Source organism: Hemibagrus wyckioides, linkage group LG03 (genome assembly GCF_019097595.1).
Source record: "Hemibagrus wyckioides isolate EC202008001 linkage group LG03, SWU_Hwy_1.0, whole genome shotgun sequence".
Classification (NCBI taxonomy): domain Eukaryota; kingdom Metazoa; phylum Chordata; class Actinopteri; order Siluriformes; family Bagridae; genus Hemibagrus; species Hemibagrus wyckioides.
The window spans coordinates 22,183,877-22,195,115 of record NC_080712.1 but is presented as its reverse complement, the minus strand read 5'-3'; the positions used below and the strand labels follow the sequence as shown (position 1 = coordinate 22,195,115).

General features: G+C 39.9%; 1 protein-coding gene across 2 annotated transcripts; it reads right to left on the bottom strand.

Moving 5' to 3' along the window:
• Positions 1 to 2,393: 2,393 nt before the first annotated feature.
• Positions 2,394 to 10,718, bottom strand: zmp:0000000662 (RING finger protein 145). 2 transcript variants are annotated; one of them, XM_058386240.1, is made up of 10 exons: positions 9,995 to 10,718; positions 9,792 to 9,900; positions 8,286 to 8,377; positions 7,173 to 7,414; positions 6,868 to 7,037; positions 6,391 to 6,531; positions 6,105 to 6,287; positions 5,726 to 5,873; positions 5,236 to 5,592; positions 2,394 to 3,424 (listed from the first exon to the last, which is right to left on the bottom strand). In XM_058386240.1, exons 1-10 carry the CDS (start codon positions 10,161 to 10,163, stop codon positions 2,987 to 2,989), a joined length of 2,049 nt encoding a protein of 682 aa, XP_058242223.1. In that variant the 5' UTR covers positions 10,164 to 10,718; the 3' UTR covers positions 2,394 to 2,986. The 2 variants fall into 2 exon arrangements, with proteins under 2 accessions (XP_058242223.1, XP_058242225.1); XM_058386242.1 differs by lacking the exon at positions 9,792 to 9,900 and having other exon boundaries at positions 10,583 to 10,689.
• Between the last annotated feature and the right edge of the window lie 521 nt (positions 10,719 to 11,239).

Sequence of the window (11,239 nt, the reverse complement as noted above, 5' to 3'; positions counted from 1 at the left end):
ATATTAAGAAACAAATATGTATGCCCATTGTCGAATTCCCATAAGATCTGAGCAGGTTATGGAACTATTCAGCAAAAGCAAATTGAAAGGAACTTCAAATGTCATCGTTATAGTAGAGCCATCTCACTTTTTGAAAAGTATCAACCAGGAGAGAGGTACAAAAGAATTTCCAAAACATTAGATGTACCATAGAACACTGTAAAGACCGTCATCAACAATAGAGATCATGGAGCACCACAGTGACATCAATAAAAACAGGGAGTTCCTTCAAAAGGATAAAAATTTACCAGGGAGGCTGCCAAAAAGACCTACGGCAACACTGAAGGAGCTGCAGAAATTATCTGACAAGTACAGATAGTGACAACAGCCTCTCATATTCCTCACAGGTGTGGACTATGGGGTAGGGAAGCCAGATGAAAGCCCTTTCTCACACAAAACATACAAACTCAATTAAATCACCCCACACCATGTGGCAAAATGTGCTATGCTCATAAGACCAATTCCAGAAGGTATGTTTCATGCAAAAAATAAAGCACATCACCAAAGAGAAAAAATGCCCCTGGTGCAGCATGGTGGTGGCAACATCATGCATTAGGGCTTTTCATCATCCAGAACTGTGGCTTTTATCAAGGGAATTATGAATAGCTACAAATAGCAGCTGATTTTAGAGCAAAACGTGTCTGCTAGGAAGCTAAAAAAAAAGAAAAGAAAAGAAAAGGAATTTCATGTTTCAGCACGACAATGACTCAAAGCATACATCTAAATCAATAAAGGAACAGCTTCTTAACTATAAGAAGATCAATGGTTTTGAAAGCTCTAGCCAGAGTCCAGACCTGAGTCCAACTAAAATTGTGGGATGATCTGAAATGTGCTGTGCTTTTATAATCTAATGGAACTAGAATATTTTTGCCAGAAAGAGTTTGAAATTATTGCTAGGTCAAAATGTGCCATGCCAGTAGACTCTTACCCAAAAATACTAAGTAGTGTAATAAAATCAACAGATACTTCAACAACATACCTTGGGTTAGGGTTTCTTTACATTACAAAAAACCTGTCATTTTAGACCTCTTATGTCCATTGTACGTGTGTATATATATGTTTATTATGTCACAAAAATGCTGATAGAGCCTAGACAGAATGAACACATTTCTTACACTGGGTTATTTTCCCCCTCTGATCTGTAAGTGGTGCCTTCCTCTTATTTTCCCTAGAAGATGATTTTTCCCTTACCTTCTTCTCCTCTCAGTATTCCAAATCTCTCCAACTTTAACAGGGGCGAGTCATTTTTTCCTCTCCATACCACAGGATGTAAGCTGGATTTCCACTAATACTCAGATCAGAGTCAGCTTTCCCTTCACATAATGGACCCCTCATTCCTTTCATTTCGAGACGGAATTTCCCACATTTCATGATATTCACCATAGATCCCCATCACTCTGATATCAGCCGTGCCTCCCGGTTGCAAACACATAGCAGGAGACTATACTGATTTTTAAGAACATGACAGCATTTTTTCCTAAAATAATGTATTGTGCTGTTGGGTGTCAGAATCAGAAATGTTTATAATGTTTTTACCACTTTATTGAACTGGAAGACGGCTGTAGTTACAGGCAACTAGGGAGGATAATTGGTCCAAGGAGCTCTGTTGGTGCAGTGCTCATTGCATCTGAGCTATGTAGCAATTATACGTTTCAAGTTGTAAATCATCATCTTGAACATGTATACAACAACATTGTGAACATAGACTTGTATGTTTTCCAGTTTCTCTATAGTATCCAAGGGGAGGGGACAATATGGTGTGTTTCAGCCTGGATGTGTGTAGTTTGTAATTATGTTGTTCCCGGTATTGTATATAGGAATTGGGTCAGATCCAGCTCCACCCCTTCTGGACTTTAGGTTTTGTATTAAGGACTATTTCAAATAGGCCACACAGCTCATGGGCATGAAGCTAGATTCAATGATCCTCAGACCAACTTTAACCTTTCCAGTTGTCTTATGATGTGTTAGTTCCTCATGACAAGACATTCAGGTGATTCATAGCACTCCTGGCAGAAAGGAGTGCTGCACGTGTAAGGACTGGTTTATATCTATGTACTGAAGACTGACTGTATATCCTACTCATTCAAACTAATCAGCCCATCATGTGGTTGCAGTACAATGCATAAAATCATGTAAGTTTAGGTTGGCAGCTTCAGGATATATTCACATAGACCATCAGAATGTCAGACAATCAGTTCTTTGCTCCAGTTCCCGTAAACGTGTGTGAGCATGCTTACAGATATGCAGTCACAGAAATAGAATCCAGGCCCAAGATTATGACAGGTGCATGAAATCTCTTAGAGTTCAAGTTGAAAGGTAATTTGTTGATAAATGTCATAGTTCAAAAGGTTGCAATAATTAAACAACTATTTAATAAACAAAAATATATACTTGATTTCAGGATGCTTTGCACAAAGTGACATGGTGAAAAGGATGGCTGAGTGAAACAGAACTTTGATGAACTGTCTGATATTTATGTGCTCTACACAGAGCTTTTCTCTAACATTTCCTGCATTTTTGACCCCAACATATAGAAGATTTGTGATTTGTATTGAAATAGGACAAATGATTTTTTTTAAGGAAAGCAGGATAAGCTCAATTCTCCAGTCATTATACATTGCTTTAAAAAGAGACAGCAAAAATAATGTCAACTTCATTTTTACCCTTCTTTAAAGGACAATCATCCTCACAACATTTGCAACAAAATTGTAGCCATAACAAACATGACATTTTGTATTGCCTGAAGAAGTGCTGTGATAAGAAGATACCAACACATGCTTGAGAGGATTAGAAGTAGCTTCATTCCACCAGAAAACTGGGTTGTTGTCTTTGTTACTCAGATTTCAGAGAGGCAGTGACCTACTGGCTCTCTATTGTGTTCTAGTGATCCAATTTTCCTTGTTTTTTTTTGGCTCCATAAATACCACTGAAAGACCGAGTGGCACAGTCATGGTTCTCTGTCTGAGTCCAGAGCTGAATTGGCCTCTCTGGGCTGGTTAGTCCTCTGCTCAGATTCCCAGTCCCTCTCGGTGCAGGGACCTGATCCTAATGAGCAGCTAGGACCAGCAGAGTCTCCACTGGCACCACAGTTTAATAGACCCTGTCTTTTGGATAGTGCCTCAGACACAGATTGCTTATCTGGTAAATGGAATTCATCTTGCACTGGAGCTTGCTCCCCTTCAGCAGCTGGCTCTTGCTGTGGTGGGTGGGGTTGGGTCTGTACGGGGTTTGGCTGGGCATCACCAGCAGCAGGTGTTGGGATGGATGTGGATGGTTTGATAGGAGTGTGACACATAGGGCAAGTTTCCTGAACATATAGCCACTTTCTAAGACAGTTTCCATGGAAAAAATGACCACAGTAGGTGATCACAGCAGAAGTCATATCCTGCAAAACAATAAGGATAACAATAAGGATAATGAATACTTGAACTGGTATGCAAGATGTTTTGGAAAAATTGTTGAAAAAGTAACTATTGTAGATGTTTCCGTTGAAATCTCAATATCCTAACAGCAGAAATACATAATAAAAACATATTTAGGTAACAAAATACAGACATCATCCTTATACAAAAGTATTCACTGTGAGCATTGTGCATTATAGGACATAAAGACTATGGTCTAGATTCTAGACCCTCTATAGGCTCTATATGCCTGCCACATTGAGAACTCTGAAGTGTCCCTTTTTATAGAGCTAAAATGATCAAGTGTTCTACAGTAGCATGATCATAAAGAGCACCAAATAAAGAAAACGTTCACATACTGTTAGAGATTTAATTTTGATTCTGTAAAATAGTATAATATACAAACACAAATACAAGCACTCTTACCTAAGGTAGCAATAAAACTGCAGTGCCTATACCAGAGCACTTACATGCCATAGCAGTCCTTTCAGCCTTTCTTTTTATTTTTGTTGCAATTCACAATTTCAACATGTAATGACTGTATACACTATATGGCCAAGGTATGTGGACACCTTACACACACAAATGTGTCTCCATAATGGAGTGATCTGCCAAGGTTGGTCCAGAAGAAATTGAGTTTCCTGCACAATATGTATTATATGATTAACCGTATTGATCACTTTTGAGATGAACCAGAATGGTGACTACATGCCCAACCTCACTAAGGATCTTATGGGTAAATAAGCACAAGCGCCTTTCAGCCATATTCCAAAATCTTAAATAAGGTTTTCTCAGAAGAGTGGAGGGTATTCTGTAATTTGGAATAGGATGTTCAACACGCACATGTGGGTGAATTGGTCAGGTCACACATACACCGACCAGGCATAACATTATGACCACCTTTCTATCAGAACCAGCATTAACTTCTTCAGCAGTCTGAGCAACAGTAGTTCGTCTGTTGGATCGGATCACATGGGCCAGCCTTCACTCCCCACTCAATGAGTCTTGGCCGACCGTGACCCTGTCGCCGGTTCACTACTGTTCCATCCTTGGACCACTTTTGATAGATACTGACCACTGCAGACCAGGAACACCCAACAACAGTGTTATTCACTTCACCTGTGACTACTCATAATGTTTTGGCTGATTGGTGTATAGAGCCTACAACACAATTTACTTTGTACTTAAACTTTTATTGTGTTTATAAGTAAATCTGTGTGTTGCCAGGGTCATTTAAATAACAACTAAAAAACTCTCATGAGCATCCATTAGTTTTTAACTAAAACTTCATCACTTTAGTTGGTAACAACACTACAAACGGCTTAGCCATGGTCATTCTTTTAAACTTTTCTTGGAGCACAGCCACAATAATTGAAGTGGGTTATTACCATTTTAATGTTATGAGAATCTGTTTCACAAATTGCAACTCATAAAATACGGCTCAGTAAGCATTGTTTTTACTGTGTTGTTGGAACCCAAGAAAATGTGAGGAAAATTCAGTACCTGTTTAACCAGTTCAGGTTTAGCTTGCCTTTAGGCAAACATAAACCATGTACTTCCTTGATAGTTGAACGTGCACATTATGATTGATAACTTAGCAATTGATGACATTTGTATAGTTGTAGTGTGATTTTTCTATAATTTCTTATAAAAGGCTGACATTTTGTATCAGCTCAGGATTGCTAAAATTGTTCTGTGGGACAATTTTGCAACAGTATCAAAAATCAGCTTCTCACTGGTCTATTATATCATTATATTCATGTCATTATATTGACAATCCAAACCCAATGCTGACCTGGAAACATATGGCACAGACATCACTGTGTTCCTGCAGCTGTTCAGCACTTGCCCGTGGGAGCGAGTTGATCTTTCGTGCAGCTTCCTGCCTAAGCAAGAAGCTCTTCCATCCAGCCTGGGCACGTAGCCACACGTTGCAGTAGGAGTGGATGATGATAACTGATGCCCCTATCCAGCTCCACTCACCCCACAGTGACTCCCATGCCCCGTACGCAACCACACACAGTGCCACAGCAAACTCCAGTGCCCTGCACATGGCGTTCACGTAATACACCACCTCATCGAGGCTGGGCAGGGCTGCACCACGCCACACCTCCAACATGAACAGACAGTAGATTAGTAGGGTCCCTGTGACCTGGAACACATACAAAATCACAAATTAGGCTCATCAAATCAGACCTCATCGGTGCCTGGTGGTTTTTAATCATTTCCAATACTCTGAAAAAGCAAAAGAAGTGTATTGTTAGCATTTTCAGGATCAGTGATACCTGCAGTGATGTAAGCATACAGCTGGAAACCAGGATGAGAAGCCAGAAATCCATGTGGAAGAACTGGGATATCTTAAATGCCATGAAGCCAGGAAACAGCAGCAGGAACACACACATGCTCAGGCCCCGCACATGCTTCCACACACACCTGTGGACCCAGAGGTTTAGATCAACGTATACATGGATTGCTTTGTTCCACATACAACCTTTTACAGCCATCTTAAGAATGACAAAATCCCCACAGGAATTTAAATAAGTATTATAATTAATGCTTTGCCTGACTATGCTTATTTCCCACTGAGTTTGTAAGTGGCCTGAGTGACTTTCAGACCTGTTAACAGTGTTACAAAAATTACCATAAGGGGGATCCACATCTTACCTGTTTCTACTGGCCCCAAGTCCTAGCACGATGGGCTCAGTGATCTCACTCATGCTCTGAAGTGTGGAAGTGAGGACGATGAAGAGTATGATAAAGAGGAGGAAGCAGCGCTGCAATGCTGGCAAGTCCAACAAGCCAGTCTGCAGTGCCAACAACAACAGAGTCACACCTTCTGTAACACCCCTGCAACATATACACATGTGCACACATACATATCTTATCAATAAAACATTTTACCTATATTCACTACATTTTCACTAGAATAAACATGTATTTGCACACATACCTGTGCATGACATTGTGGTTCTGCAGTGCTGTGAATCCTCCCAGGCAGAATTTGCAGAGATTCAGGAGGCCCAATGCCAAATAAGAAACCACAAATGTCAAACCCAGTAGAGAATAAGGACTAGCACAGCACTCAGACACACTTGCACACAGACACACACACACACAAAAACAGCAGCACAAATTTAACAAACGAGCAATTTGTCAAACAAATGTGCAAACTGTCTGAATTGGGTTACTGTTCAAAGCAGAATCAAAATTACAAGAGAATAATTCCAATTAGCTGTAACTGCAGTTGAGCGCAAAAATATTTTTCCAGAATACAAAAGTCAGTGGGTAATATCATAAATAAACAGAAAAATATAAATGAAGAAAAAAAAATCAATGCTTATTGTTCTGGTTCAACTTGTTCACCAACCTTAAACACCAACTAAATAAATGGCAATATTGAGTACAGTGACCTTTGTTGAGTGTTTACCTGGTGAGGAGGTAGAGCAGCAGCCCCTCTTGGATGGCAGAGGAGCTGCCAACATTGGAGACAAGCTGAACTCCAAATAGTACAAACCAGAATGCACTGAATAACATAGGCACAGCAAAATGATGCCAGAAAGACATGCCCACTGCTAACAGCCGGTACAAATCAGTCACCTGCAGACAACAGACGCAGGGGAGAATTTGAGAGTACACTGTATACAGATGTGTGATTTACTTTATAGCAGTTTGCTGGTTTGTTTGTAGCAGACAGTTAAAAAGATTCATGAGTGCAAAAACATGTAGGTTTACCTCTATTTGTGCTATTTGCTGATAAGTGGCCCTGGCCAATCTATATGGCACAAACAGATTCATGAGGAGGAAGACGGCAACCTCTGCTGCAGTTATCCCCATGGAAACAGTAGTGAGTGTCAGGGCATTGTTTTGAGAAACTAAACACACCCGTCCAAACAGTGGGAGCAAGTGTGCTGAGAACAGCCATACACGGCGAGTGCGCATGAGGAATGCACACAGAGTGGCAACAATAATCTGACCTGTAAATATATAAGCATACGGGTACAAACAACAAAATGAATACTACTTATAATAATAATAACTTATAATAACTTATAATAATAATAATCCCCATCTTTTACATATACAAAATGTCTGTTAAAAATATAGTGTGCTATCCTGGCCCTCGCAAAATAATGTCCACAATTTATTCACTCCTGTACTTGATGCATATACATATAACTGCAATCTAATTACAGCTATTCAGCATCACCCTGGAATGAAAATAAAAATCAGTGCAATCTGGTTTGGCGTCAAAATGAACCGGAAAAGGTTAGGATAATGGATTGTTCATCAACCTGTCTTAATTAGTGCTCTCCACAGAAGATCCAGTGAGACCTATGAGAATGTGACCTTTTCTTGTGATTATAGCAAACACGTCGATTACATTCTAGTCATTAATTTTGAATTTCTTGAGAAAAGCAATTTCTGGTAGACAGCTATCTAAAAAATAAATTAATAGTTGTGGGTTCTGCTTTGCATGCACCTTCATGTCAAAGATAAAAACAGGAAACTGTCACTCAGCAGAAGGCTTTATTCTTAACTTTATTCAAAGAAAAACTAGGTAGGTACTAAGAATAGCAAAGTAAGCAGGTAGCAAACTCAGCCATAGTGACACCAATTCAATGTTAATTAAAAAAGACTAATAGGAATTAGATTAAATGCTATTAAATTTATATACAAAGTGAAACTGCTTTTCTAAGAAAGCAAAAGTGCAATATGATAATCTTATTGGAAATGTGATGTAAGGCTATGTTTATTTTTTGACCAGGATTTAAATTTATTTTTTAAATTAATAATTTAATTTAATTTTTTTTAATTACATGATTTGGGTGGAGGTTTTGTACCTACATGTAAGTGCCCTCACAAAACGGGTCAAGGCTGGTGGATGCAGGAAGAGTGTTCCATCATACCTGTATTGACTCTCACCCACAACATATTCCCTGTTAATACAAAAAAAAAAGAAGTAAATAAACAGAGACTTGTTTGAACAGATGAATGCCCCTCTATAACCCACTGAAGGCAATTTAATGGAAAGCAGCACATCATTTATATAAAAAAAGTAAGGAATGCTGATAGGTTGTGAACATACAAGTGTAGACTGAAGAAGTTGTTGAGGAAAACAAAACCAATTTCTAAACTTAGCACTTATCTGATTGGAAATCTTAGCACATACATTTCCAAAGAATAGTGGGCAATTTGTAAGCTCTTGCTGTTTAAAATCAGTTAAGGATCGCAGATCAGGGTACGGGGTGAAGCTCAGATGACCACACCTGCTAGCTGCAGGTAAACAAGAGCAAACTTCACTTGAGTGAACTGAGTGGCCGCATGTGGAAGCTGATACGGTAAAAGACACATTAGTTTTCTTGAATGCTGATACACTGATCAGGCATAACATTATGAGCAGTGACAGGTGAAGTGAATAACGCTGATTATCTTCTCATCATGGCACCTGTTAGTGGGTGGGATATATTAGGTAGCAAGTGAACATTTTGTCCTCAAAGTTGATGTGTTAGAAGCAAAAAAAAAAAAAAAGGGCAAGCGTTTGACAAGGGCCAAAACTCCAAAACTGCAGCTCTTGTGGGGTGTTCCCGGTCTGCACTGGTCAGAATCTATCAAAAGTGGTCCAAAGCAAGGAACAGTGGTGAACCAGCATGGAGCTACTGTTGCTCAAATTGCTGAAGAAGTTAATGCTGGTTCTGATAAAAAGGTGTCAGAATAGACAGTGCATCACAGTTTGTTGCGAATGGGGCTGCATAGCCGCAGACCAGTCAGGGTGCCCATGCTGACCCTTTGCACCCCCAAAAGCACCAACACTGGGCATGTGAGCATCAGAACTGGACTAGGGAGCAATAGAAGTGGGCGGCCTTGTCTGATAAATAACGTTTTCTTTTACATCATGTGGATGGCCGGGTGCGCGTGTGTCTGTGTTGCTTTCCATGGCTAGATGACTGGATCTGAGCATTTCCCAAACTGCAGCTCTTGTGGGGTGTTCCTGGTCTGCAGTGGGCAATATCTATCAAACGTATCCTTATCAAAAGGTCCTCTAAGTCCTTTAAGACCTGTAAGTATCTTTTAAGTCCTGTAAGTCTCGCAACTTATAGGACTTAAAGGATCTGCTGCTAACATTGTGGTGCCTGATACCACAGCACACCTTCAGGGATCTAGTAGAGTCCATGCCTCGACGGGTCAGGGCTTTAAAAGGGGGACCGACAAAATATTATGGTCATAATGTTATGCCTGATCAGTGTATATGTGAAATGTAACTGTGAATATGTTCTTGGATAGTGTCCTGCCAAATGCGTGAACGTAAATGTGACTGAACATTGCTTGCTGGTGTGTAATAGGTGTGCTCACCTGGACATCTGATGTCCCATGTAGAGCAGAAGCGCAGTGAGGACATGCAGGTAAAGTTGAACTATGTGACCGAGAGGCAGTAACAGCACCACGGTGCTCACAAAGTGACCTGCGGACATAGAGCACGTGAAGGCCGTGTCTGTAGGCTGTGTATCAGTCTGGGTAAGTCCAATAACCATTTGCACTAAGAGTATAAACTGTACCTAAGTAGTAAATGTTCCAGAGGAGGTATTTGTATTTGAAGAGCATGTCCTCGCTGCTCGCCCTGATGTGATGTGTGAAGCTCTCGATGTCGCATTTGTAAAGCAAATCCAGGACTAACAGACTGGGCACCCTGAGCAACACATTAGCCACGTCCTCTAATCGCAGCATTGTCTCGACCTAATTGAATGAGGGACTCTGTGTGTCACCTCATGAACCGAACACAGCAATGTCTATGTGTTAATGTGGAGCCGAAAAACTTCATCCAGTCCCTTTGCCTAGTATTTATTTCATGCTAACTTGAAATAAAGCGATTTAACTTGCTTGTCACTGGCTTTCCGAATGAATAAATCCAGCTAATGGTCTCTTTATTCACATGAACAGTGATCCGTGATTCGGTTTGGATTATTTTAAGCCTTAACAATGATTAAAATAAGACATTTGTGCCATGCGTGGCGGAAGAACAGTGAAAGCTAAAAGCCTTCAGCTACAGCCTATCATCACACTCTACATGGCCTGCGCTCTCACAGATAAAGCGTTAAGTTTGCAAGCTAGATTTCGCATGCTAGTTTAGTCAAACTGCAACTTACACTCTACTTTCTTTTATTTTTGTATTTTTTTTTTTTGTAAAATAATATCAGGACGCTAACGTATGAACAACCGCAAACAGCAGCTCTATGTCAACGCGTCTTCTTCCTGTGTTAAGGGAAATGAGTCACGTCCGATTCCGTCTCCAAAACTACTCGTTCACTTCTTGTAGTCTTGTACCTGGAACAACCCAGTATAAAGGGCGTGCAGTATTGTTTTTTTTTTTTTATTATTATTTCTAATGCATGCTAGCGGTAAACAACTCAGAAACCGCATTATTAAACCATGTACTACAAAAAAAAGTAGTCTGTTAGAGTTTCTGTGACGACAGCAGAAGTAAGCAAAAGGGGAGTAGAGAAAGTGAGTAAGGGATGTTTAAGGGTGGTTTGAAACGAAGCCTGCTTTGCTGAGACGTTGCCACCTTTTGGTAGTCAGGAAAATATATTTCTAGCGATTTATTTATTTTTTTTTGTCTCGAAACAAAGTTGACTTTAAAAAAAAAAAACACCCCAGAAATTTTGCTGTTCAGATAAAAAAAACAAAATATACCAGATGAAATACGAGTCACAATGTTAGCACAATCTTCGGTGGAACAACAGAGATAAAGGTAAAGGTCCAAATCATGTGTGTTTGTGTTTCGAATTGTTCCTAGGGAAAAG

Bases quoted from the DNA above. Each gene is read 5' to 3' on its own strand.
- zmp:0000000662 (XM_058386240.1), bottom strand. From the start codon at position 10,163: ATGCTGCGATTAGAGGACGTGGCTAATGTGTTGCTCAGGGTGCCCAGT. The intron at 6,288-6,390 runs GTATGTGTGCAA...TATATGTTGCAG, and splicing joins AACCACAATGTCATGCACAG to GGGTGTTACAGAAGGTGTGA. The intron at 5,593-5,725 runs GTATCACTGATC...TATGTGTTCCAG, and splicing joins GTATGCTTACATCACTGCAG to GTCACAGGGACCCTACTAAT.